Source organism: Phallusia mammillata, chromosome 6 (genome assembly GCF_965637545.1).
Source record: "Phallusia mammillata chromosome 6, kaPhaMamm4.hap1.1, whole genome shotgun sequence".
Classification (NCBI taxonomy): Eukaryota; Metazoa; Chordata; class Ascidiacea; order Phlebobranchia; family Ascidiidae; genus Phallusia; species Phallusia mammillata.
This window is the reverse complement of record NC_137257.1, coordinates 678,387-706,208: the sequence shown is the minus strand read 5'-3', so window position 1 is coordinate 706,208 and position 27,822 is coordinate 678,387. Positions and strand designations below refer to the sequence as shown.

At 40.7% G+C, this 27,822-nt stretch overlaps 2 protein-coding genes across 4 annotated transcripts in view; both read left to right on the top strand.

The window, feature by feature from the left end:
* The first annotated feature begins 12 nt into the window (after window positions 1-12).
* Window positions 13-23,177, top strand: LOC145234648 (AT-rich interactive domain-containing protein 1B-like). 2 transcript variants are annotated; one of them, XM_080099361.1, is made up of 25 exons: window positions 13-925; window positions 6,551-6,712; window positions 7,113-7,286; window positions 7,703-7,768; window positions 8,076-8,211; window positions 8,767-8,994; window positions 9,415-9,624; window positions 10,037-10,132; window positions 10,821-10,974; window positions 11,291-11,762; window positions 12,298-12,501; window positions 13,144-13,304; window positions 13,823-14,557; window positions 15,236-15,380; window positions 15,713-15,817; window positions 16,275-16,570; window positions 16,862-16,938; window positions 17,308-17,479; window positions 18,009-18,175; window positions 18,566-18,681; window positions 18,935-20,451; window positions 20,886-21,015; window positions 21,475-21,621; window positions 22,002-22,132; window positions 22,338-23,177. In XM_080099361.1, exons 1-25 carry the CDS (start codon window positions 317-319, stop codon window positions 22,456-22,458), a joined length of 6,531 nt encoding a protein of 2,176 aa, XP_079955487.1. In that variant the 5' UTR covers window positions 13-316; the 3' UTR covers window positions 22,459-23,177. The 2 variants fall into 2 exon arrangements, with proteins under 2 accessions (XP_079955487.1, XP_079955486.1); XM_080099360.1 differs by having other exon boundaries at window positions 7,703-7,789.
* A 1,156-nt stretch (window positions 23,178-24,333) lies between these two features.
* LOC145232048 (uncharacterized) overlaps window positions 24,334-27,822 on the top strand; it is a 31,908-nt gene continuing 28,419 nt past the window's right edge. For both annotated transcript variants that reach the window (XM_080096549.1, XM_080096548.1), the window contains exons 1-3: window positions 24,334-24,572; window positions 24,728-24,834; window positions 25,084-25,163. In XM_080096549.1, coding sequence (XP_079952675.1) covers window positions 24,486-24,572; window positions 24,728-24,834; window positions 25,084-25,163 — 274 coding nt within the window. In that variant the 5' untranslated portion in view covers window positions 24,334-24,485. The remainder of the gene's footprint in view (window positions 24,573-24,727; window positions 24,835-25,083; window positions 25,164-27,822) is intronic.

Genomic DNA, 27,822 nt, shown 5'->3' with positions numbered 1-27,822 from the left:
TGTACTTACAACACGTGCCAATGTCTCTAGTATTCAGAAACAATTAGTGAAGACGCTGGTTATCAAAATAAGGGGAGAAAGCCAATGTCGCCCCATTCATTCAAACTGCGAAAGGTTTGCATGGCGGCGTAATGGCGCGCTTTAGTTGAGCAAGAACAGGCTAACCAGGCTCGGCCATTCGCGTTTTAGGGATGTTTTTAAGGTGTACGCAGACGGTAATCGTGAATTTTTGTTCGGACAGGAAGCATATGCAGAAAATTGACGCTGTTGGCGCAGTGGATTAGTCTGTCAGTGACCTGTTCACCGCGTATTAGGTATGGTAACCAACACTGGCACTACTGCCGAAACAGCAAGCATCAAAGAGAACGGCGAGTGCGTAAAAGACCAGCAAACTGATAACACTGTGAACGATGGTGGTGGCAATTTGAAACAAAGTAGTGACGAAGCAACAAGGACACCACAACCGGGCAAATCGTCAGGTCTACAACAGAATGACCCCACCAATACGATGTCGAGCACAGCAAATGAATCGACCGAACATTCGGAACAGCTTCCCGCAGCAAACGGTTTGCCAGCTAATCAAGTTTATAACAGCTCACGATCGTATGGAAACGGAGTTCCTACAAACACAGCCCCCATAAATGGCCCACAGCCTGGCCAGGGTGCCCCATATCAAAACTATGGCAGCTATAACCACAGTCAGGGTGGATATATGCCTAAAAATGGTGCAAGGCCAATGCATGGTGGGCCAAATTATCCACCAATGGCGGCAAGGTATCCCAATGCCAGTGCAACACCTACATTAAACCAGTTGCTCACCACACCGTCGAGATATCCAAATCAGCAACATTACAACAACCACAGCAGCACGCCAGGCGAATACAACCAAAATCAGCCGCAGCAAAATTGGCAAGCGAGACCCCAGGTACACATTTCTATGGTTTCGTAAATAATTTTGTGGTATGAATTATCAAATTGTTCTTCAAGACTTAAATTAGGTGAAGTAATTCTGGATGTTCAAAATCTTTCTTGTTATTTGGCTAATATTAAGCTTCAATGATGGTAAGATACAAGCACTTATTGACAAAATGTGGCTACATATTGTCAGAGTAAAATTGAGAGCACAAGTCTTTTACCGTGTTCCATAGATCACTTGATTGTGGTTGTTTTGTATTTGTATGTCCCACATTAAACTCAAACTACTATTGTACGGCAAGTACATTAAAAATACACATACTCTAGAAAGTCCATTATACAAACCAATAAATGTTTTCAGTTAGGAGGCCTTTTAGATAATAGTAAGGCTGTAAGCATAAGGTAAAAGGAGTTATGTGAATATTTTATTTACACATTTTTGTTCTGTTTTTGCTGTCCAACAACAAAAACATCCAAATTGCTTTTCATGATAAGAATACTATTTTTGTTGGTAGATTTTAAATAATCTACTTTTAAATTTAGCCATGTCATACAACAAGTGTTTGTAATATTTTCACTTTTCTGAGTATAAAATGCAAAGATTGTTGGACATTTGTGAAGTATGTTAATCAATCCACAGTTGTCAAAAAGTAAAGAAAGCAGTAATAGATTTGTTGTTGTTATTGTGTTTAGCACATCTGTGTCAAATTCAAATAAAGAGATCCCATTGTGACATCACACTGACAACAATCACTTGTATGTCAACAATAGTATCAGCTGATTGACTGATAATTGTCTGAATGGAAAATCTTTTAGTTGCTGGTTTGAGGATTTGTTTGCACAAACATTTATTTACTTTTCTTCAATGGAATGCCAATACAGACAATGTTGAGATGGGATGTTGTGTTGATTGTTTAAAGTGCTCCAAAATATAAAAAAGATTTTATAAAATTGTGTTTTGTGATATTTGCAAAATTTTTGGTTTTGTTTTTTTGTTTATCGACAGCAAAAAAGCTTGCTGCAATCATATGTTCCGCTCAGCTAATTTGTGGGAGGATTTTTTGAAGGAATTTCTTGTTGTTTTCAAAGATCACATTAAAATATTTCATTCCCTAAAAGTTTTCCATTATATTCCAAATCATTACTTTTTATTGGAATTGGGCTTCTGGGCTTGATGAAAAAATTAATTTTGCATTATGTATCTGTTTTGAGGCAGGGTGTTGGAATCTTTGCAAAAAAAGCACTTTTCCATGAAGCACTAAGTGCAGTAGTTTATGTATTCACTAATTTTGTGCATTCAGCGATCATAGCCACTTCGCGATGGAAGGTGTTATTCGCTCCAGCGAACTTGTCACTCATGTGTTTTTTGAAAAATGTGCCAGATTGAGATCACCAATGAAAGGGCACCCAGCTGATTGAATGCGTCCGCACGCACGTTCGCATGTGCGCAGGCGCCCCAAATTGTGTGTGCTGCGCGCGGCCTTAAGTGTTACTGCGGTGTTGCGTGGGGCCGCTGCAGACACTATACATCTCTTTTTTTCCCACGCCTTTACTACAAAATCCGTTATTTTTGTCACTTTGTGTTTTCTGGAATCGAAGCCCGTCAAAAAATCCCCCATACCATCCGGTTGCCCGATGCCCAAAATTTTTAAACTGTGTTTGAAAACGCATTGGTGGCCTTATAGCTAGGTTCTACGCATGAACCACCACCGTATTTTAATTGTTTAGCGGTTTTGCATCGTTTAAGCACCGCCAAAGCTCGTACGTTGTCGGCAAAAATCTCCCATATCATCCCGCGGTCCGCTATCCGTAAACTATGTTTCGAAACGCTTTGCCTTAGTGCTAGGTTCTACACCACCACCACCGCCTTTTAATTGCTTAACCGTTTCCATCGTTTTAAGCGGCTCCCTTCGCCAAAGTTCGTTACTTCGAACATTTTCTTTGCTATCCCATTGTTTGTAAGGCGGAAAATTTGAGATTTCATTCGCAGCAGGAAAGGGATTAAACAATTAATTTTTGTAACCAAGTCAATCTTGTGTAATCCGTACGGCTTGTTTTTGAAGATTTAAAATGATTTTGCCCAACAAACCGTGGAAAATGTATGATAAGCGCATAAATGCAGTCAAGCTTAAAGTAAAACTTATCGTCTTGGCTCCAAACTGGAGACTCAAACGAGCTTCTCCGAAATTTAAACTACAAAACCGTATTAGAAAGGAAAATAACGCGCTTGTGTGCAAGCTCATTTTTGGGTTGATTAAAGCGGACGGCGTTTTTACCAATGTTTAAACGTAGCCGATTTCGACAAGTAAAAAATGCTCGTCGTCACTTTGTAGTTTATCCGTAAGACTCTCGTTCTGTGCGGCAGGTAACGATTATCGTGCCATTCAGGCAGAAAAAACCTTCGAGTTTTGCGGCTGCAAATTGCACACTTATTCCAACTTGTTCGTGTCGTCGCTCGCCCGCGGTGTACAACTCGAACTCAACGACGCAAAAGAACGCCATCGGTGCGGGTTACAACATTGGGGATTTTTTAGCGCCAATTATGACGCAACACAGCCGGCGTCGACATATCAGAAGGTCAAATGAATGCGACCCCTGCTCGCGAATGCAACACCACCAAGTTTTATTTTAATCTTTCAACGTCAAACGCAGGTCGTCTCTTCACACGCCACCTCACGCTATTGCTACGAACGTTGTACGTTTTCAACCTTAGCTCTTGTATCATTCACTTTAAACTTACATATGTTGCGTTTTTTCTTTGATTAAATTTCATATGTGCATGTTGATGTCAGTGGCACGCTTCAAACGAACAAACGAACATTTATCGACGTTTTTGGCGATCCAAAGCAAGTTTGTTGAAACTCGTGGAAAAAAAAAACTTGTTTTCATGACTGCAAGTTCGACCATCAACGCGTTATGCAAATTTTTTCCTCTCAAATCGCGGTCAAAATCATTTAATGTATCGGTATCTCCACTGTAACACAATGCCGATGAACAGCTAGGCAGGTTTGCTTGGAGTCGCTGAGAGCGCAACCGCCAGCCACATCCCACATTATCGCCCTTGTGTGACCTTCGTACGCGGTCCGCCGACGTAAACATGGGTGATTTCATAACGTCATCCGGTGTTTCCCCCACTTAACTTTCTCCACACATACCAGCGGTGAATTGATATCACATTCAGATTGAGACCGGCTATTCTATCAATCACTCAGTCCCTTCATGCTGACTGGCGGGCTTACATCGCAAAATGTGTCCGTTGGATCAGTCGGGCGGCTGGATTGATGCAGAGTGATTGCTTTAAAAAATTTTATTTCCAAAAATTTAATTTTCTAAAAAAAATGAAACATTCAAAAATCTTTTTTTTCTGTATTTCTGTGGATATTTTTCGAAACTGTCAATTGATTCTGTCGTTTTACATAAAATCTTTTTGCGTGGAAGATGATGTTTCGTCTGTTGTTTTGTTGAACCTAAGCTGCCTTCATGATCTTATATCTTCTGTTAGATGTAATGTAAGGTCTGTGGGTCTGTTGGCAAACTTAAGGTTTACCATGGTAGCTTGGATTGTTCGCATGTTGTCTTATTCAATGTGTGGATGGCGCCATTTAAAATCAACAAAGGCTACATGTTATTGCATGTATCTCGCCATGTTACAGTATACGCTGTTGTTGCACCATACGACGTTCGGTTATCGATTTGTGCTTCATGTTCTAGCAATAATTAATCGACGTTTTTTTTTGCTTGTGGAACGTTACAATGACTCTTTAAAACGCAAAAAGTAGTTTGTTGCGGAAAAAAAACTTGAAATCGCTCAGCAAAAAAGATCAGCAAAGTCTTAATTCCAGCATAACAGGATTGTTAAGTTGTTCGTAGCTGGAACGAATTCTCTTACTTCATGCTTCGGTCGAGAACCAGTCAACGCTTCACTTCCTTTCATACCCGCTCCCTTCTCCCGTTTTCTCTTTTTTATGCTCCTTTGCTCTTTCTCTTCTCCCACTCTCTCTTCGTGGCCTGCTTGTGACGAGACGTTTTTCCCCCTCTGCTCCTCTTGTTTCTTCTTTGCTCTTGTGCTGCTCTGCTTGCTTATGGCGTTTCTCGTTGAGGAAGGAGCTTTCGTTTTAACGTCTCGACTTGTTTTTTTGCCTCCCTTCGTTGGCGAAAACACGAATTTTGACGAAAACACGCTGTTTAGTCCATAATTTTACCACTCACAAATTTGCTTAACCTTGGTTCGCTCTAAATGAGAATCTCATCATCACTTTTTTTGTTTGTGAGAATCGTTTAGAAATAAAGCGTTCAAATCAGCCCAATCAAAACACTTTGTCAACAGTTTTGTTTTTTATTTGTAGTCAAGCGACTTTTCAGACAATTTTAAATTTCCTTCTTTCCCTCAAACTTTATTTCAAACCAGCTTTTTTTCTGATGTCAACATGTGTTTTATATTACATAATTACTAACGTACTCTACTGTGCTGAAATTGCTAAATTCCAAACGGTTTTAAACCATTGTACTTTCTAGCTTGGACTTCAAATTGGTTTGCTTGAAAAGATGAAAAACAAATTTATCTGACTGTAAAAAATTATATTGAAAAAAGTATATGTCAAAATATTCCAGTTATTTTGCAAATAGCACTTGCATGATTTACGAAGTCAACAAAATATAAACTGTTTTGTTTTTGCAAATATGTGTAAGACACCATTATTTCTGCAGCGCTTGCCATTTTGTCCTTGTCATCGTTCTGTAGGCGAATCGCGTCTTACAAGTGTTTTCCCCGTCACATAGACGTGTTTTATTTACATATTACGCCGCAAATTCGAACTTGTGTTCGCGATGACGAAGGTTATCAATCGCTATACATCAAATTTGCATTCAACAAATCCGTGATGAACCCCGTCACTACCTCTCATCCAACATGCCCGGCGAACTGCAGCAGAACTCATCCATTATCGCCGTCGGGTCACGTGACAGTTTTCCGTCAGCAACCGGCATTTGTGATCACGTGACTCCTTATTTACATCAGATTAAGCGCACGTGTCGTGTTGGAATGCCCAACGACCGTTTCTCCTTTTGCAGTCACAATATTGTTTATTACATGAAAGGAGCCGAACACGCCCGGTGTCGTTGGGTCGTCCCCCTCCCCCCTTCGCGCGCGGCTTGTTTCCTTTCCGCCTGTTACGTCATAATCTTGTATTGTTTCCACAACATGTGCGCCGTGCATCGGTGACCACGTGCTGACACTTGAAACTGACATTTCCCGCCCAAACATTTCCGTCACTGGTTCGATTTGTTGACTTAACCTTTTCACCGGAGTTATGCCAAACCACTTAATTTCCTGGAATATTCCCATACCATGTGTTGGACTCATGTTGTCAGGTCATTGGGCTTCATTGCCTAACGTGATAAAATACCTTTTGGCTTTACTATAGCACACTTTATGCTTTCTTAAGAAAACAATTGTAACAAGCAATGCTAAATGACGTAAAGAAGAAACAAATACTTCTAAAAAACAAACAAATAATTGCAACAAGCAATACTAAAAGATGCAAAGAAAAGAAAATGCAAAAAAGATCTGTAGAAATATTGTTGTTTTATATTTTGTTCACTTTGAATAAAATCTATTTTGTTTTTGTTTTTTCAGTATCCAGGGGCTCCCCCTTCTCACCCACCCAAGCCAGAGATGGGTGGATACCCCCAACAGCAACCCCAGTACCCATCTCAACAACAGCAACCAGGATACCCCCCTAATGCCCCGCAGATGAGATACCCACCACAAGCGGCACAAGGGGCTCCATATAACCAAGTAAGGGTGTTAAAAGACTGTGATGATTATCATGACTTTGTTTTGCAATTACCCGATTTTTAGTTCATTAAAAATGTTAGACAATAGGTACAGTTAGTGGTTTTATATATTCTCCATGGATTTATGCTAGCTTGTGTCTTAGCATAAAAAAATTTGTGGACATTTTTCTATTGTGTGCTTTTCATATTAAGTTGAAATGGTGAAGTAGTTTAGTTTTATGAAACAAGCAACTTTTCCTCCTAGTGGTGTTTTATGTAACAGATTAAACAACAGAACATTGAAATGCCTTGGTGGCAATTGTTGAAAGCTGTAATTAAAATATCATCTGTATTGTGTTATCGAACAAGACAGTTTGGGCCATTTGGTTTTTACATCTTCTAACATGATTGTTATATTTCAGCAACAACAGTATGACCCTTATATGCCACCTCCGGGTTCATCTGGGTATCCCCCTTCAAGTAACCCATCTCGACACCCAGGATACCAGCAAAGTTACCCTGGTTACATGCAGCAACACCCACAGCAGCATCAGAATTACTACGGACAGAGACCACCGCATTCACACAACTATCCGGTATGTTACTTTACACTGTTCTAGTTGCTATTATTCTTTTGTCATTCTTCAAATGAGTGAGAGTGGCACAAGGCGCTGCGTCATCTTTCATACAAATATATTGGCTTGTTGTTTCTTGTCAGAATTTCTCGTGTGCTATAAATTCTACCAATGCCCAAGCTTGAATAAAAATGGACCATACCAAGCATAGACTTACATTTTTTTTGGTGTAAAAGTTTGTGAAAACCCCTATTTTGTTTGCCACACATTACAGCAGCTTTGCGTTTAGTGAATGTTTTGTTTCAGTCTACTTCATACAGACCAACACCAAGCATAGAATAAAAAATAAAAAAAAATTTTAATGTCAGAAAATCCCTGTTTTCTTTGCCACATGTTTAAGCAGCTTTGCATTTAGTGAATGTGTGATTTTGTTTCAGCCAACATCATATGGAGCAACGCAAGCCAATCCCCCTAGTGGTGACTCCAAAAACTTTGGAGCACAGGTAAAGAAAAAATCAAAAGAGGTAAAAAATTTGCACCAAATCTTCATGGATTGTTTAAACTTCCCAGTGTTTACTGTCTAGGTTTTGGAGTTTTTTAACTTAATGTACAAATCAGCATTTGTGAATGTTACATTTTCGCTTTAGAATTTTTTACTGATCTCAAAAAATGATTTTTAACAAACCAACATCTTTAAATGTATGGAGATGGAAACTCATGTCCAATTTTTATGTTTAAACTTATCTGACCCTTTTGGGAACCAGTTTCCGTATTTAGAGTTCTTTTTTTTAATTTCCTTTCATTTATTAGGAACCGATGCCTGGCCCTACCCCTGCCCCATCCCAACCCTCATCGGACCCGTCTCACCCACATGGGGTCGAACAACACATGATGTCACCCAACCGTCGAACCCCACAACCCATGCCACCGTCCCACTCTGCTTCTGGTTTGTACACATGTTTGTTTTTTAGAACCACTGTGTAATACTTTACGGACATTGTGATTTTGTTACTGCAAGTTTTTAAGATATCAATGTTGCATTGTAGTCGAACCAAATCTATGCAGCTTTCCATGAAACAAAACAATTAAAACATTTTTTGCACACCAAACGAACAACTGATGTGTTTGCCATGTAAAACTGACAACCTCATATAGCTCTTCTGGCAATTAGATTTTTGTACCGATGTTATGACGTCTTATACAGGTTGCCTTCATCGGGTAAAAACTATGTGTCGGTACAAAAATACAATTGCTCGAAGAGCTCTATAAACTTTAAATTATACCTGGCAGCAACAGCTTGTATGTCAGACTGACTATTGTAATGTTGATCAACCAGAATTTTTGTCAACTTTAGTTTGCTAATGGTAATGATCATCAACAATTTTCACCATGGCTTAAATTTGCAAAAGCATCAAACCAACAGACGATAAGCTGCAGACAGTGCACACTGTTTCAATCTAAAAGGTCTCATCAAACTTAGATTCGAGTTTTTAACTTTCAGTGCAATCCCCAATGACTGCGTCCCAGTCGCCCCATGTTCACCCCTCTCACCCATCAGTTGCCCAGCTTCGGGGTCCGTCTCCTGCTCCCTCCTCACCCAGCTCAACTGGTCAGCCCCGGGTAAATCCCCTCTCACCCCCATCGGTTCGACCGAGCACTCCACACCAACAGGGGGGCATGCGCCCTCCCAGTGAAACCTCTGAATCAGCTGGGCAGTCTCCAATGCATGGTATGAATCGAATTTGTTTGATTTTATTGTTTATTGTTAAGTTTGTGCAGCCAACAATGCAACAAATAATGTTCAGTCTTTAAGTACATGTTCACTTTAATACTCATCATCATCACAAATCCCATGCCATGCCAGTTGAAGGCGTTATACCAAATCAAACCAGTCGCCCAAGCATTCCTATATGGCTGGGCCTAAGCTAGAAAAATCCACAATAATTTATCAATGTTTCTTTAAAGTGAAGAAAGAACTTTTCATAATTCACTCGGGTCATGTGGATGCTTGTGAACTGCCTTTTCCGGTTTTTACCTTCTTCCATAGTTTTCTGACTCTTACCTTTTAAAATGACCACTACATGATGTCTGATGAAGGAAATACCTCACCACATGACAAGTTATAATGACAAACGTGTATGTCTTTCAGGTTCGGGTTATGGCCACTACCGGGGTTACCCACCCCAACCCCACGGACCCCAGCAATCACCCTACCCACCCCAGCATAGTAACCAGGGGCAACCTGCATACCCCCAGCAGCAGCATATGGTGTCGCCACAGCAACAGCAAATGTATCCTAGCAACCAGCAGTACCCGACCACTCCCCAGCATCACGGTGGCGCGATGATGAGACCAACAGGTGGGAAAAATACTTGTCACAAACTGTATAATACGACAGGAGTTTTCTAAATTAAATGTATTTGACGATTGGAAGTGAAATTACAATGCAGCAACTTGCTCAAAATTTGCCCAAAATTTCAATTCTGTTCCTTTGTTGTTTGCATTTTTTCCCAGTAGTTTGTATGAACAATATTTGGTGATTGCAGAGATTTAGTTTGTCATTTAAATTGCTTGAACTTTATGAGACACATAAGTTTAATGTTGAAAATAACAGTCCAAATAGAGGTAAAAAGCGACATACTTTATTATTCAAACGTTCCGACAAATGCTCATGCCATCAGTGATATTGAGGAGTCACATCAGTTACACCCGTTTAAATCCACTTGAGAGTCACATGAATGGGACACATTAATTAACTTTTGTACTTCTAGGTCCACCTAGTGGAGGCAAACCAGCCGCGGCTCAACAATCGTTACAAACTCCGAGTTACAGTCAGAACCAACCTTCTCCGGGTTATCAACAACCAGGTAATTTTCAGTGGACAAATTTGCATGGTTTGCTGTGATTATTTGTTTGCTGTGTTGTAAGTTTTATGTTGCACCTGTTTTTGACCACTGTGCATGTTACGCAGGCAACTGTGCTCCCTACTATGACAGTATGGCTCAACAGCACCATGTCATACACCAAGGTACAGATCTAACACTTGGATAATTAACACTAATGTCTAAAGATCAAATTGTTTACATAAGACACCAAAAATATAAACCTCAGACTTCTGAATAAATTTAACACAATGGATTAACTAATATACAGTAAATCTTGGGTAATCCGGCTCAGTTTGGACCCAAAATTTTGTCTGGATTTGTCGAAGATCCAGATTAACCGATGTCGATTACTTAAAAGCCTTACCACATTACAAATCATTTTCACTTTAAGTTTTGTTTGAATTAGGTAATTATCCGGATAAACCAAGGTGTACTGTACTTGTTGTTTTCATTTGTGACAAAAAATTCTCCTTTCTCACCTATTGTTGAAATACTGATCATTTTGTGTGGAACTTTTTGTTTGGATTCTGTTTTTGATTTACTGACTCATTGTTGAGGTGGCTGAACAGCATGGATTTTGCAGTTTCTAATTTCTCTGAAAACTCAAAGTGATTTCTGCCTCTAAACAATAATATTGGATACAAATTTCAAGTTTGTTATATTTCGACAGGTTATAACACCCCGTCACCTGCCCCAAGCGAGAGACGACCATCACGTCAGGGGTCGGCAGGTCTTCCACCTCAAACTGAGGTGCAGGGACGACAGGGAGCAGCGGCTGCGGCGGCAGCAGCCATGGCAGCGGCGGCACACACTGCACAACCAGGGTTAGTATCTTACATTTTTAGCAAGCTTTTGAAAACTGTGGTAAGAAACACCAGAATGTTAACAATGTAAAACTGTTGAAATATCTGTCACAAAACAACTTGTCCTGGTAGCAAGACTACGTACAAAATTTTGTCAACATAATATTTTCAAAACCTCAGAGGCCAATTTACAAATGTTAAGTTTGTAAAGCTCTTCTGGCAAATGTAATTATATTCCGACGTTTCGACGTCCAATCTTCATCCGGGTAAATAACACTGGATGCGACTAGTACAGTGCACAATAAACAAAGAGAATGTTAAGTATTAATTTTTGCAGGACTACTCCTGTTCCACCACCAACGAAACCTGGGACCCCTTCGTATTACCCCCAACAACAGCAACAACAACCCCAGCAACCAAATATGCGACGTCCCAATTACCACGGTGTGCAGCAGGGTGGGGAAATGTACCCCTCAAATATGGGTTATCCCCGAATGCCCCACCCAGGGCCCCCAGGGCCAAACCACCAACAAAGATTAATGGGACCCCAAGCAATGGGAAGCCCTTCAGGTGAGCCGGGAATGCAGCACATGCCCCCACCAGCATCAAACTACCCCGCTGGGTACCCACAGTCGGGGCCACCACTTCAAGGACATTACCCAGGTTACACTGGAAACTACCCACACCCCCATGGTGACCCCAACCAACCCATGCACCCCCAGGGTTACCCTGCCCCTCCTGTGAGTGGGTACAGTGGATACGATTCGCAACCAGCTCAACAACCTGTGGAGGAAACACCAAAACCAAAAGTAAGTTGCTTTGCTAAGGAACTATACATGGACTTGAAGAGTAATTTAATCAAAAACTTAGCTGCCAGAGAAGTTGTGAGCAGTTGAAACGTCTGCATGATGTATTTTATACACACAAGTTTTCTGGCAGTTATGTGTTTGATTAGGTTGCTTTGCAGTTATAACTTTCACTTGTGCAAGTTTTCAACTGGCTATCTGTACTGTTTGCCATAAAAAAATTGTCAATGTCTGTTCATTTGGGCATTTCTAACCAATCTAATACATATAATTCCGGTCTGAATGTGCTGTGTTTATTAGGAATACTTGTTTATCTATGGAAGTCACTTTATTTGTGAAACATTCCATGTGAAATACTTGTACTACAAACCTGAAATGACAATCACCAATATGTGGCTTGGTGGATGAAGACTTCTTACACTTAGTAAATTTAATATCATGAAAAACGTCCTGAAATTTTGAGAGATATTTTGCCCTAACAGCCTTATCAATATCCTATTCAAATACAGCAAATTTATGTAAACTTTTTCCCCTTTAGTCCACAGCAAGGTCAGCTTCCCAGAAACTCAACGCATTATTTGAGCCGACGGATGAACCTGGCAGACGAGAGTTCATCGAAAGCGTCTTTAAATATTGGGACGATAAAGATTTGCCGCTGAAAAATGCTCCTCTCATGGGACGAAAGACTCTCGACTTGTTCCGTCTTTATCAACTCGTGAAGGAACGGGGATTCTGGCTCAAGGTGAATATATTGACCAATGTTTTGTTGTTTGTATTGTTTTAGATTTTACAAAAATACAGCTGCTTCTGTACATAAACTATTGCTGCTAGGCATAATATCAAGCTTATAGAGCTCTTCTGGCAAATTCATTTTTTATTCCGACGTTTCAAAATCCTATACACTGGATGCCTTCAGAGCTATTTACCCTGATGAAGGTGACCTGTATAGGACGTCGAAACGTCGGAATAAAAATACATTTGCCAGAAGAGCTCTATAAAGTTAACGGATGCTTCTAGTTACTCAAACTACAGTTTTGTCATGGCTTTTTATGTATTTCTTTTAATCATATGATTGGCTTGGTATTCGGAATATTAATGCAGTCATACAGAACTTGGCAAAACTCGGCATGCTGTTTAAAAACTTGTCTGTCTATGTTGAATCATGATTTTGGCGTTTCAATCCAATTTTGAAGCTTACTTAAAACTATTGAACTTAGCTTGTCCTAGTCTTTTTCTTGACAATGTTACTAAATGAAATAGAACTACTCATTACGGCACATTAAAAAAATCTTTTTGGGCCATTTTTAAGTTGTTTCACCTTAATAGCAGTGTAGCAGATGTAAAAATATATTTACGGAGGTTTAAATGAAGATTTGTTTAACAGGTGACTGAGAGCAAGCAGTGGACGGACATCAGCACACAGATGGGACTGGGATCAACATCTACATCAGGTTTTACACTGAAGAAGCAATATTGTAAGTATTTGTACGGGTACGAGTGTCGGGTGGAAAGAGGTGAAGAAGAACCACAAGAAGCAATGGCAAGGTACGTTTCGAAAACTCTAAACATTAAACTGTTTGAATTGTTGCGAAAGACCAACGTTTTGTATGGTTGGTGGCAAGATTACATGGTGAAACATAAAGCATGAAGTATTATCAGGGGTTTTCTCACTAAAATCTAAATATGAAACTGTTTCAAATATTGCTAAGTCATTTAATTACAAACCAATATTTGGAAACAAAAATTTGATGATAAATATGCTTGGTAAAACATAGAATATGAAGTTATATCAGCGTTTTTTGAACTAAGTTTACCATTTTAAACCATAAATTGTATAAGTGAACCACAGTTAAAGCGAAATGAGTTAATTCAGATCTTCACCTAATTCGGACAAAACTCTAGCTACAAATGATGTGTAATGTGGTAAGGCTTTATCGACATCGGTTAATCCAGACATTTTTTGGGTTTAAATAGGTCCTGATTAACCAAGGTTTACTATACCAGGTTTTGCTCATTGTTTCATATGACACATCATATCAATTACCAACAATTTTACTTCACAGAGTAATTGAGGCAAACCGTAAGAAGAAGCTCCAAGCTGAGCAGCAAGCACAAAAAGATGAGACGTCAAAAACCCCAACTCCAAGCAGCCAGCCAAGTGGTCACCCACCTCAACCCCCACATCCGTCTCCAGGACAACCACGGTACCCCAGCCAGGCTTACCCCCAGGGACATTACCCACCCCAGCCAAGTGGACCCCAATATGGACCCCAAGGATATATGCAACAACCCCAAACTTCAGATGCTCCCCACCCAGCAGCATACCCTCCTCCCCATCCTATGCAAAGGGGTGTTCCTCCCAGACAGGGTCCAATGCCAGGTTACCCACCAAGCCACCCAAGCAGTGCTTATCCTGGACCTCAGGGACCCACTCCAGCCCCTTTTCCAACTTCACAAGCTGCCCCAGTTGAGAAAGCCCCTTCGATGTCCGGGAGCCAGACCCCACAAAGCATCACCCCAGCCCCTATTCCTGATGAAACAGAGCCATCTAAAGAGAGCACCCCAGCTTCAAACCCATCTATAAAACCCCCGGTCCCATCAGACGCATCATTAGCAGCTGGGAACCCGTTCAACGAACCATCAAAACAACAGGGAACTCCCCAGCCCCCACCGGGGTCGTTCGGTTATCCACAAGTCCCACCTCCTTCTCAGCACCACCGACCCCCACATGACCCCTATCAGAGAGGGTATCCCCCAAGACCAGGAATGCCCCCTAACCAGCCTGTCTACTCTAACAGGTTGGTTTATTTCTTGTTTTTGAAGTTAAATGATGGTTAACATTGCTTTAAAGCAGGGGTGTGCAACCTGTGGCCTGTGGGCCAGATGCGGCCCATCGATTTAAGGTTGTGCGGCCCGGTTGGATTTTAATGTACTGGCAAACGAGTCCAGTTATTGTATATTTTTCAGCACAGATCAATGTGCCCGTTAGAGATGTGCCGAGCCGAGCCAGAACCCGAGTACTCGGTACCGAGCATCGCTGTTTTTGATGCTCGGTGCTCGGCCGAGCAGTTGCACAAACTGACCCGAGCATTAAATTTGCATATTCATGTCCTGCTAACATACATAACTAGTTTTCAAAAGGGTGTCAAGAACGAAATTGACCATAAGATGGTGTAAAAACGCGTACTCCTGGGGCCTATTCAGCTTACACCGCTGGTTACGTAAGGGACCTTGGAAAGCTACAAAACTAGCGAGTAATAGGGAATGATTGTGACGTCACAATGCACCGAGCGTGCTCGTAAGATCACTCTGTGTAATATAAAGGTGCAGCCCACGATCTAATTCTGGTAAATGTATTTGGCCCCACAGTGACAAAGGTTGCACACGCCTGTTTTAAGTTTAAATTGGTCACATACTTACCTTCCTATAAGTTGACTACCAGTTTACCCAGATTTAACACGAGCATAATTCTTCAGCCCTTCGCCATACATGCGTCCCCAGTCTCATCACGGTTTAACCCCGGGAACTCCACACCAAGCCCCATCTCCGAGAAGTTCACCTGCTTACCCCCAACCCCTTCCAGGCCACCCTCTACCATCTCGATCATCATACTCCGGACAGGTGGGTTTCGCTATTTCTACAGCAGATCAGTCCTTGTGTTTTCGATGTTATGATTTGCTTTCAAAAGTCTCAATGTTCAATTTTTTTTCCAGCCCCCCTACTCGGCAAATTTTCACGGCAAATCAGTTTCGTGCTTTTGTTTTTATAACCGAATATTGCTCATCCGGCCGTTTTATTTGAAATAATCATACAAGACATCCTCATCAGGATTTTGGCATATCTTGCAAGACAAAATTCAAATGCTAGATTAGCAATACTTAATTATACTTTATGCCTTGCAGCAATAGCCTATTTTTGTTTTTATGTTTTAATTTTCATTTCCATTCCCACAGCCCCCCTACTCTGGCCCGCACGGCAGTTACCATGCCAACCAGCACTACCCGGTGAAGCGACCTTCGTCTGACGTGCTTGGTCCACCCAATAAATACAACAGACCGGTAAGGGACGCACGTGTGTATGAACAAAACTATTGTCCGTTTTTTTACCAAACTTTAATAATTTAATGTACAAATATCAAGCCAAAAATTGATAAGCTGCAGACAGTGCACACTGTTTTGACCTATAAAGTCTCATCAGTGCAGCTGGTGACGAAAGATAGGTCGCATTGGCTAGTGTTGCCATCCAACGGTTTACTCTGGATTGTGAGTCTGTTTCCTGTGGTTTATGTCCAGTTGTGGCATCGATCAGACTAGGTGAGGCATGGGTTTCTACCCTGTTGCTCCCAACATACTAGAATGCTATTAGATGGCAAAATACTCAATAGAGCCAATCTTTCGTCACCAGCTGCACTGGTGAGACCATATAAGTCGATGCATTGTGCAATGTGTCTGCAGATTTATTGATTTGAAAGTCCAATTCGACCGCATTGTAAGTAAAATCAACTTCTACTTGCAGGACATTCCCTCCCCCTCAAGGATGGACAGTCCCTACTCCATGGGTCACTCATACCGACCCGACCACGACCCCAGGCACCGACACCAAATACCCCCGAACTACTCCGGTTTTAGCAACCAGCGATCTAGGGGAATGTCCCCTCGCCCCCACACCCCCTACGACCCCCGTCACGTGTTCAACAGACGCCCGAACCCAATGTCGCTTTCTTCGAGTTTTAAGTCTGACCCCATGAGAAGGTGGGACCCACATACCCCACAAAGAGGGGCCAGTCCCGTCCCTTACCGGAAAGTTCACAGGTCAGTTAAGATAAAATATTTTAAAGGCGTTTCTGCTGAAACCTGTAAGTTTTAAATTACCTGTAAAATCTGCGAATTTATTTTTTACCAAATAAGCATTAAGCATTTGAAAATGTTTGCAAGTCCCTACAACCGTCTTTGTGGGTTTGCTTGCCCAAAGATTTGCCCGCAATTTTTGCGACCGCTGTTAAACCGTGTTTTTTTAACCTTTTCAATCATATAAATGTTTCTATTTTTCTTGTAAACTATCGCGCTTTTGTATTGTGACGCCATTATTCTTTTTCATTCCAGATCCGTGTTTCCTCCTGGTTCTGTTGAAGCGACGATGCCTCGTTTGGGGAAGATGCTGAAAAAATCCGGCAAAGATGGTGAGTAACTTTACCCAAGTCTGTTGATTTGACTAAGTTAAAACGACTGTAAATCAATTTTGAAATGTTCCGTTTACTGAAAGAAAAGTTTATGCGATGGAAATGTTGCAGTTACGTACAGTGGTGGGATTCAGCTGCTTCGCACCGGTTCTACAGAACCGTCTCACGAAATTTTATGAGATCAGCGAACCGGTTAGCATTACTGGTTACTCTCAATGGACTTTTTGTAACAGAACCGGCTGAAAAATATGACTGACAACCAATTTAAACCCCACCGCTGGTTATGTACCACCATGTTTCAAGACATGCAAATATAGCTATGAATATTGGGAAGCCACCTCAAACGTATCTAACTCACGTGATTTTTAGTGGGTGTGGTGGAGGCGTGGCGCGTAGTGATGGCACTAAAGAGTGGACTTCTGGTGGAAAGCACGTGGGCACTCAACGCTCTTACAGTTTTCCTCTACGACCAACAAACCGTTGCTCAGATGAAATTGGCGCAACTGCCTGGATTGCTCGATGCTTTGGTTGAACACTACAGGTACGTGTGTGGTTTTGCGTGAAGCGGGTTGCGAACGATCTTCGTTACTCAATAAGGTTGCAAAAAACCACTGTGAAACCGCTTTAGTTGAATTTAACGACTCGGCTGATAAAAAATTTCTGCTTGCAAAGTTACAAATCATGTAAAGCAGGTGTGTATCCATTGTCACCGTGGGACCAAATACAATTATCATGATTAGATCGCGGGCCGCACCTGTATATAACACAAGGTGGTTTTACTTTATTGCGTATCAAATATACTTAACTACAAGTAAAATTCGCATTTGATTCTGGCCGCATTATTGTCAGGTCGCAGTAAAATAGCACCGGGCGCATTAATCTGTTCAAAAATATCTAATAGTTGGACTCGTTTGCAAGTACATTTAAAATCCAAGTGTCTCTGCGGGCCGCACAACTTTCATCAAAGGGCCGCATGTGGCCCGCAGACCCCTGATGCAAAATATAAAAATCCCTGTATTTTGTCAAACTTCGCTTGGGTTGACGTTAAATAATGTTGCGTACCTCTACAGGAGATGTTTATGTGAGCTGTTCTTCCTTCCGGGTGAAACTGAAGCACTAGGTGTCGCTGGTCACACGCTAACATCGGATATTGGAAAAGAAATCCCACCTTGCGCCGAGTTGGAGCCGGATTACACTTTCACCAGCAAACCTAAAAACAGGGGACGGAAACGGAAAAGTAAGTTTTAAGTGCCACTGCAAATTATTCCACCAATAGCTGTACGAATTATCTTTCAAGATTTCATAGAAGCCAGTCAACCGATTTTACTCGGTGACAGAATAACAAGTTTAATATCACTGATGATGGCATGAGCATTTGCCGAAACGTTTGAAATATAAAGCATGTCGCTTTTTACGTTTGTTTGATCCGTTATTTTCATCATTAAACAATTTTCATAGTTCCGTAATAAAACAACTGTTTGTAACGTTTGTGGAATACAGTACAACACTCTTATTTAGGGGTCCGTGCCTTGCAGAAACGGTGAACCTCTAACGTGTTTTGCATTTAATAACTCATGTTAAACTCTAAACCTGTTTTTCACATCAAACTAACAACGTCGGGTTTCAGATTGCGTGCTGTTGTCGAAACATTGCAGCCGGTTTTCATCGATTCCAGTAAAAGTTGAACCGAGGACGGATCCCTTCGTGATAGACAGAACCGATTCATGGGAAACATCACATGAGGTGAAAACTTGTTCGTGAACTTTCACGCTTTTCACGAAATATATTTAGTTATATATGAGCTATTGCTGCCAGGCATAATATCTACTTTATAAAGCTCTTCTGACAAATGTATTTTAATTCCGACGTTTCGACGCCCTATACAGGTCGCCTTCATCAGGGTAAATAACACTGAATGCAAAAATACATTTGCCAAAAGAGCTATATAAACTTGATATTTAGTTTTGCTGGAGTTCACATCTATTTTCGTGTGCAGGTTGACCTTCAGGATGACCTCAGCCACATCGTCCTCAATATATCACGTGTTGCTCATCCAACTTCCTCCCAGAAGAAGAGTCCGGATGTTGATCAGTCCCTTGTGGTTGTGGAGGCCACACTGGAGGACGTCCTCTCGATCCCGTGCTCCGTGCTCTTCCCTGATGAGTACGACATCCACGGAGGCTCCACCATGGATGAGGACACAAATGAAGTCCCGAAACCTGCAGCTGATGAGGATCAGGATAAATCCGAAGAAGCCCCGAAACCTGCTGAAGAAAAAACAAAAGAACAAACTACGTCACTAGACGATGACGTCAGTAAGAGTGACGTAACTGATGTTGACGTCAGTAAGAGTGACGTAACCGATGTTGACGTTGCAAAGAAAGTCGAAGAAAAAGTTAACGCGGAGACAAAATCTTGCGATGACGTTTCTGATAAACTGAACGACGTCACAAACAAGTCTGGTGATATCACAGTGAAGTTTGACGTCATAAAGAAACACAATAACGTCACAGTTGAAGAGGGAGGTGAAGAGATTAAGATCAAGGAGGAAAATGAGAAGGACGGTTACCCGATGTGCAACGGGATCCAATCTGATGAAAGCTCCTCTGATGCGAAGTCGAGTAATGATGCGGGGATGGAGGTTGATCCTGCTCCCGTCGTGGAAGATGCAGCGGGAATCAAACAGGAGGTTGAGGAGGTGAAAAATCCAGAATCCGATAAAGAGAAGCCTGATGACGTCATACTTCCTCCTCCTTCGTCACGCGTCACTTACCGCGTTGAGAAAGTGCTGGATGAGCGGAACGTGATCCTTTTGGAGGATGAGGCGCTCGCAAGTGACGGGAGCATGTCGGAAATCTTCTCTGGAAGTGTTGTGCCTTCCAAGACCTGCAACAAACTGGAAGAGCTTTCGAACAGACTCCAGTGCATCTCAAACATCATCCGCGGTCTCTCGTTTGTTCCCACGAACTCGCGCAACATCTGTCAGCACCGAAGTCTCATGCGCGCTGTGTCCGGCTCGTTATTGTTGCGTCATAAACACAGGACGCGACCTCGTCACGTGCCAACAAATGAAGAGGAAAGCTCAAAAGATGAGGGAACCGTCTTTAAGGACCATCGGGAGCAAACGGATGTTGGAGGAAGGATCCCAAGCACCAAGTACTTCCTAAAGTCTTCCGACTTCGCTGCTAAAAAGACGCGGACTTCTGAGCTCTTTGCTCCGGACACCGGGAAGAGTGATTTCTCCGAAACGAGCAAGAAGCGGCCGCTCTTTAGCGCCACCGTGTTCGATGAGGACGACGAAGATTGCAGGAAGGCATACAGCGACCCCTGGTGGTGGGATTGCGTGCATCGGATCAGGGAAGACTCGCTGGTGATCCTCTCCAACGTTGCTCATGCTCTCGACCTCTCCAAACTCCCGGATGACCACACAGCGCTTGCAGTGATCGAAGCTTGCTTACATTGGTCGGTTTGTCCTTCATCAGATGCCAATGACACTTTCTACGGGAAACTTCGGTGAGTTTCAACTATTTAAACCCAACAGTTTGTTTTTACATCGCCTTGTCTTATCTAGCAGCCCGTTTGTTCACTGGTTTTGATCAAAAAAATATAATTGTTGGAATATATATTAGTAGGATTGCCATCGACATGGACCCCAAAAGGACAGCCAAAATTTATTTTTTATAAGAAACGAAACAAACGTGTTTAACAAATCTTTGTATTTATACGAGCATTGACATATCACATGCCTTAATATTGCCAAAAACAATCTGTTTCAGCAACTCCTTGTAATTTCAAAATAAGGACTCAAGGCAATCAAGGACATTTGCTTTTGTTTAAATAATAGTTGAGTGTTGTTCATGAACTGAAACAAATTGCTGTTAAACTTCCAGACATTGGTATTCGATCTGTAAAAAGATTAGATTCCAACCTTTTGTTTTTCTTTGCAGACCACAATACATTTCACCGCAGCGATTATCACTGGAGATTCTCACCAAGCTGACAATCAAGGAACACAACATTGATCTTATTCTTGCCACGAGACCTTTCAGTCGAATTGAGAAGCTTTTCAACTTTCTGGTAAGTTTCACTGAAGCGGCGAAATACAAAATTGTTTGTTGGAATTGTTACAAGTATCTTAAAAGTCAACGACAAAACTATATTGATTTTAACTTTTTTGCAGAAAAACATACAGCTATATTTATGTGTAGCAGGGGGAAAGTCTTGTTTACAGCGCAAGTGTATAGTTGCTTCACTTAACTATAATGTGCTCCACATTTTACGACAGCAAACCTCGGTTGATCCAGACCTGTTTGGACCCAAAAAAATTGTCCGGATTAACCGATGTCGATTAGTTAAAGCCTTACCACATTACAAATCATTTGTAGCCTACTTCAAGTTTCGTCCAAATTAGGCAAAGATCCGGATTAACTGAATCCAGTTTAACCGATGTTTACTTTAACCGAGGATCATAATATTCTTTAATAAGGCACATTACGCTCCTATTTTATATTGATTGTAATCCATTTATATTTCCAGGTTGGCTTATTGTGCGATCGCAAGGAGCAGACAATGCGTGAATTCGCGGTTGTCCTTCTCTGCAATCTATCGTCAGGTGACGTAACCGCTGCAAGGGCGATCGCTTTGCAGAAAGGATCATTATCGGGTCTCATCTCATTTCTGGAGGTAAGTTTGCTATACATGTCTTTTGTGGAAGAATCTATGTTGCATGGGAATAGTTAAGCTTACACGATTACTGATCAATCTGGCGATTGCATGCTCGTATGCTGCACATGTCAGCATCGTAGCTTGTGATTCGACTTCGACGGATTCACCACTGAGCCTGTGTAGCTCAGTTGGGAGAGCGCGAGTCCCGGAAAGACCCCTGTCGGGTGTTCGAATCCCAGAGCTGATCCCAGTTATGAATTTATCTGGCTTTTGCGGGGCGAAATAATGTACATTATCTGCAGCAAAGATAGCTGTTGTGGGATTACTTCCCTATAGTCATTTGATGTACATTATTTAAATTCCTCGAGTCAACTTCTTATGTTGTGATTCATTTGCAGGAATCAGAGGAATACGGGATCAACCACAGACGCATGTTACCGTCGGCTCCCATAGATTGCCACACAACTCCATTCATGATGTTGAAATGCGCTAAAACATTGCTGGCCCTCGCTCAAGTTCACGAAAACAAGTAAGTTCTTCCCCATTGAAAAGTTTAACAACTTTTGAGTTTGGCAAAAATAGTTTCCATGGTATTATTATGTTATATTGTGAACAGCGTGTGTTTGTTGGAATAGAAACTCAAATTTTCGCTCAGTAAACCCAATCAAACTATTACTTATTGCTGCAAAATTTGCGCGAAATTTTCGGCTAAAACGCTTTCCTTTTTATTCCAGACCTGGTTTTGTGAAATTTCAACTTCGTTTGTTGTCATTGTCGATGTCACAATTCCTCGCACCAAACGTCACTTCCACAATCACTTCCGTCCTTTTCGAAGTCAGCCACTGCGCCACGTGACCTTGATTCAGGGGTCATTCGAGGTTACACGACCTGGGTGCGGTGTTACTCGAGGTCAACTACAGCATCACGTGATCCCGGAATGGGGTTACTCGAGGTCAAGTTTTTTTGCGGTCACGTTCAGGGTTCGATGAAATTTCCGTTTTTGCCTTTTTTGTCGCGTTTCTCTCGCGTTCACGTGATATGCATAGCCGCCTTTTTCTCTTTTGTGTGCTGCTTCTCTCGAATTTCCGTTCGTCCGGTAAATCCCCCCTACTGTGAACTTTGACCCCGTGGCCGCCATTCAGTTTCGATGAAAATTTTTCCGCCTTTTTTTCTGCCAATGAAATGCCGAAAATCATCGGCCGGACTTTCCCCAAATCGAGAATGTGCAATAATACGTTTCGCGCGATCCGCACCTTCAGAATCAGAGCCAACAATTTATCCGCAACCGCACAGTGGCGATTACTTCTGTACGGCGCCGAGCACGCAGCCCTTTTTTAAGTTTTCTCTCGCAGACAACTTTTGCGATTGTCACCCCATCTAGCGACGAGTTGCAAATGTTTCGTTTTTGATTTCTATTTACCAGAATTAGTTCAATATCCCGTGGGCTGAACCAGCCAGTGCCATTCCGTGTATGGCGCCCATTCTTATGTTCGGGTTCATTATTTCGTCGTTTATTTTTTTCCCTTTTCTGTTTTTGTACCTCATGTCGCATTAATAAACCGTGCAGGACTTGACCTTTTGACCTTGTGTGATCGACCAGTTGCCGAAGCTGATAAGTGAGATGAAAGAACTATTCCTAATCGATCGTTTTGTAATTATTCAATCGATGCTACATAGAAGCTTGCTGGAGGCGTAGATGATCAAAATACGAAAGTGCTTGTTTCTACAAACATCTATTAATCTATCGTAAAGTCCTTACGTCGGCTTTTTAATCACAAAACGACAATTTAGGAACTTGTGTGAGGTAAAGTCGTTAACCTTCAGAAATTGTGGGTTTTGGGTTGATGAGGTTCGACGCTGTATGGCGCTGTGGAGCAAACCACAAAATCACTAGAGCGAAAACTAAAGTGTTTTTTTGAAAATCGTCCATGCGTGAATAGTTTAAGCTCACTTGTATCTTGTCTGTGGGAAGATTTCTCTCGATTTCGATCAGTTCAGGCCCAGGGTTTCAGACCTCGGGGCTCGGGCTGCGTTAATATTATTTTGTCTGATAAATACAGGAAAAAGATGGAAAGAAAATGTCTCAGTTTCATGTTTAGGAATTGATATTTAATTATCATTTGGAAACTATCTATAGACATGAACTGCGAAGACGCCAACTTCGCGTTCAAATATTTTCAGGAAATGATTCGTAATTAGGAACTCATTTAGTCAATTGGAAAGTTGTCAATACGTGTGAAGCAAAGTTGCATTAGGTTGTTTTCGTTTTGTGTCATTTTTTCTAAATATTGATTTGTAAGGATTGGAATCAGTAGGAGACGTTTTAAATTAATGTAATAGCACTTTTTGTGGACAGACTGTGTGCAGCAGAGAGATTCAGTGTCTTTTTCAATAAACCTTTGATGTAAGTATCTGTAATAAAGGCTATTATAAATAAGGGATTATAATTATTGATCTGTTTCATTTTGTCATATGATGCAAGTGAAGTGTTATAAGCTTTTTATCAGCATTGCATTGCACATAGCTAAGTGCAAAACTTGGTTTAGATTCATGTTTACAGTTTTTGAAAGAAAGGTTTTTGACTTATAGGTTACCAATGTATTGTAGTTGGAAAGCATACCTAATCACCCACTGAATAATTAATGAGCTAATGGAAAATTACTGAAATGATGAATGATTGTTAAAGTTTAATAGTTTTCCTTTTTCAACTGATTTCAACTTTATATACCTAGTTTTGAAATGTGTAGAATGTTGAGTAGGTAGCAAACTTTCTGTATTCAAACTTGTTTAACTCTCGAAAAGTGCTGCTATTTTCTGGATTTAATATGGATTATTAAAGCTGGCAGTATTTCATTGGTTATTGGACAACAAGATTTTCAACCATGCCGTTTGTTAAAAGACAAATTCAACCCTTGAAAATTCGCAAGAATGAAAACGCTAAGGATCATCCCTTTGATTGCCATGACGATGTAAGTTAATTTTTATTAATAAATAAGTTAATAAGTTTATCCAAAAAAACTTAGTTGCAATTAAAAGTAACATAGAAATGTAGAAAAACAGTAAAAAGTAGAGAAAGTCTAAATCTAGTTGAATTATTTCGCAATTAACTACATGTTATTATTAGGTTGTGAACAACTCGCTCGTGAAAGTTCTTAAACAACTGTCTTCACTCACTCATCATGCAGAAGATATATTTCGAGAAATTGAAGAGCAATCAGTTGTTGTGTATAGGTAAGGTTTGCATTTTTTCAATTTAGAATCCTTTTATTTTAAAATTGTTTTCATCAACAAACTAGAGTGGATTTCTTCATTGGTCGGTAATATTTCACTTTTCACATTTGAAATTAGAATCCAAAATTATGAAGTGTGTAAAAACATGACTTTACAATCGGTAACTACCGTAGGTTTTATTGTAGTGCGGAGGTCAATATATATATATTATATAGCACACTTCTTAACATTGTTTTTCGTGCTATTTAGACGTTGCTGTAGAGTCAGTGGGAGAATTCAGAAACTCCATGAAACTGTTTTGGAATTAAACCCAAAAGAAGTTCAAATTCGTAAGTTTATCATGGTTCTATTATAACACATAAACAGCATTAAAGTTTTTTGTTCTATCACTTAAACAAGACAGTGTTTAAAAGATATATACAGCATGGAGTTTATTTTTGCAAGGTGAAAATAAACCGGAGCAGCACAATTGTGTTTCAAACATTTACCAAAACAAAAAAAGCAATACATTTACACAAATCATTTATACACATGCAGTGTTTTTGTAAGGTGTTTTGGGGGACCGTTTCGATCTCCAGCAGTTTCCCAAAATTTGCCAGTAGCCTAACAAATAATTCGTTTAAGCTAATATGGCTATTTTTGGTATTTAAATGAAACACTTGCGGTCTCTTAAAACTACTTAGCGGTCACCCAAACCAAACCTTAAAAAAACCCTGTACACATGTATAATTATACACACAAGCAGAGTATTTTTCAACACAAATTCTGTGCTGCATTGCTAACATGTTTCACAAACCAAGTTTAACGAAGTGGAAGACTTGATTTTTCTTGCACCACCTGTTCCATGAAATTTTTCACATTATGAGCATATGGTTGAATGCACATGTCTGGCAGAAATTACTATTATTTGCTGAGATAGCAAATTTCTTGAGGGTGCCAAACTTTAAGTGACACTTGTAATTATGTTGTGCAGCAAGATTGCTGATTTTGCGTTGTTGATGGTTTCACATGACTCTGTCTATTGTGCTGCAGGCAACAGTTTGTTTACAAACTAATTATAAAGTGGCTGATTTTGTGGGTTACAATAACACATTCTTGTGAAGAGATTCTAATTCTTCAAATACTTTAACACTCAAGCTCTATTTCAACTGTTTCTAACCATTTTGACATTATTTGCTATGTATATTTTAAGTTTAACTTATTCAGTGTTGCATCAAGTGTAAAAACAACACATCTGGGTACTTGACCATCCATGAAATGTGTGGTTTGTTTTTGTGGTAGCATAATTACTGTTGTGTGAAGAACCATACTTAAAAGCACGTTGTTTTGTGAATTGCGAAAATTACTACAACATAAACAGTTTATCGATTACACTGCTTTGCAAACAGTTTAAACTTGGCTAGTTTCAGCGTGAGGATTTATGACATTGGAATTTAAACCACTTATAATGTCAATTGCATGGTCTGTTCTTGTCATTATTTATTCCACTATTTGGTTCTATGTATTGCTTCGCTGGACGTGGTTTGGGCAGTTGGTGCCACAACAATCATATACCTGATCATTCCCACCCTTACTACACTCCCATCCAGATGGCCCATTGGTTTTAATCAAGAACACTTTATCCATTACCTTCTCAGCCTCCATTTACTTGTTCCCATGGGAGATATATTGAACTTGTGGCCTCTTGCATCGATATTGCATTGACGTTATTCTCCATCGCTTAAATGAGGATGTCCGTTAATTACCGTTCGGGGATTCTTTGGCCCTCCTTAAGTTTTGTGTTTAAATTCCCACAAGAATACTTTCTCAACCTGAACTTATGCAACGCGCAGATTGGATTTTTGCAGAAGGACAAACAATGATTTGGTGATTACCATAACAGTGTTCTATAAACGCGAGAATTCGTTGCTAATCACCGTTGGCAAATTTGTGTGTGGAAAACCAGACCTCACCGTGTTTGTTCCGACTTCAGTGGCTAGTTGCTGCCCATCGAGTTAATGCATACATCTTAAACACAAAATCAATTGTTTGTGCATAGTTTTTGTGTCGAACTATGTCCCATTGAAAGCAATGTTGTTAAAGCCGTTTGAATGTTCAATTATTCCGTCTTAAAATCTCTCCAATCAAATAAGGGAACTTCGCAAACAACGCGTAAAGTCGGCTGCTGCAATTGTTATCTGTCTCGCAGACAGGAAATACTTAAACGTCTTATTGCTTCCCCTTGTAAGGATTTGTAACAAGCTTATTCCATCGGCTTCATCACGGCTGAATGCGTGTGTGAAGATAAAAGGGGTTCGGGCTGATATATCTTGGCTGTTTGTGTCAATTGTTTAACATATTGGAAAGTGGAAACATGTTCGGCCTGTTCCGTCGTTTGGCGACTTTAAATTACACCCTTGTATAGCTTTCTTATCACGGTCCTGTACACCTGTAGCGATTATAGGTGATGTACGCTGTTTGTGTCGGGTAAGGATGAATGCCAATGTATGTCTGACTGTGCTGAGTTATATATAAGTGGATGAAATGTTCGTATTTTGTGGCCATGTCGTTGAACACAAGTAAATTGCACTTTGTCAAATCAAGTCGATTGTCAGTTTTTAATTTGTTCTGCATTCATTGGATAAACTAGTTGATTTTTTCTTTCACCATACAAGCGTTACATGCAGTGACAATCACGAAATCTACAAGTATATTTTACATGGTCATGTAGTTTAACCAGGTCTGCCACGTCCCACATAACCAATACTTTGTCGCTTTTCATCTCAATGAAGAGTTTCCCATCAAGGCCGCGATGGCCACAAGTTGTTTTTGAACCAAACCTTCGCATTGTGACAAAGCGGCTTCCCCAAACTCCCATCAATACTCGACCAGATATCGGGTGTCTTCGCAATGTCGTAATGGTGACGTCACAATAGCTCTCGTGTCACGTGTGTTAAGTTGAATTGAGATGGAAGGCCGGAATTAGATTAGTATCGAGCTGGTCCAACA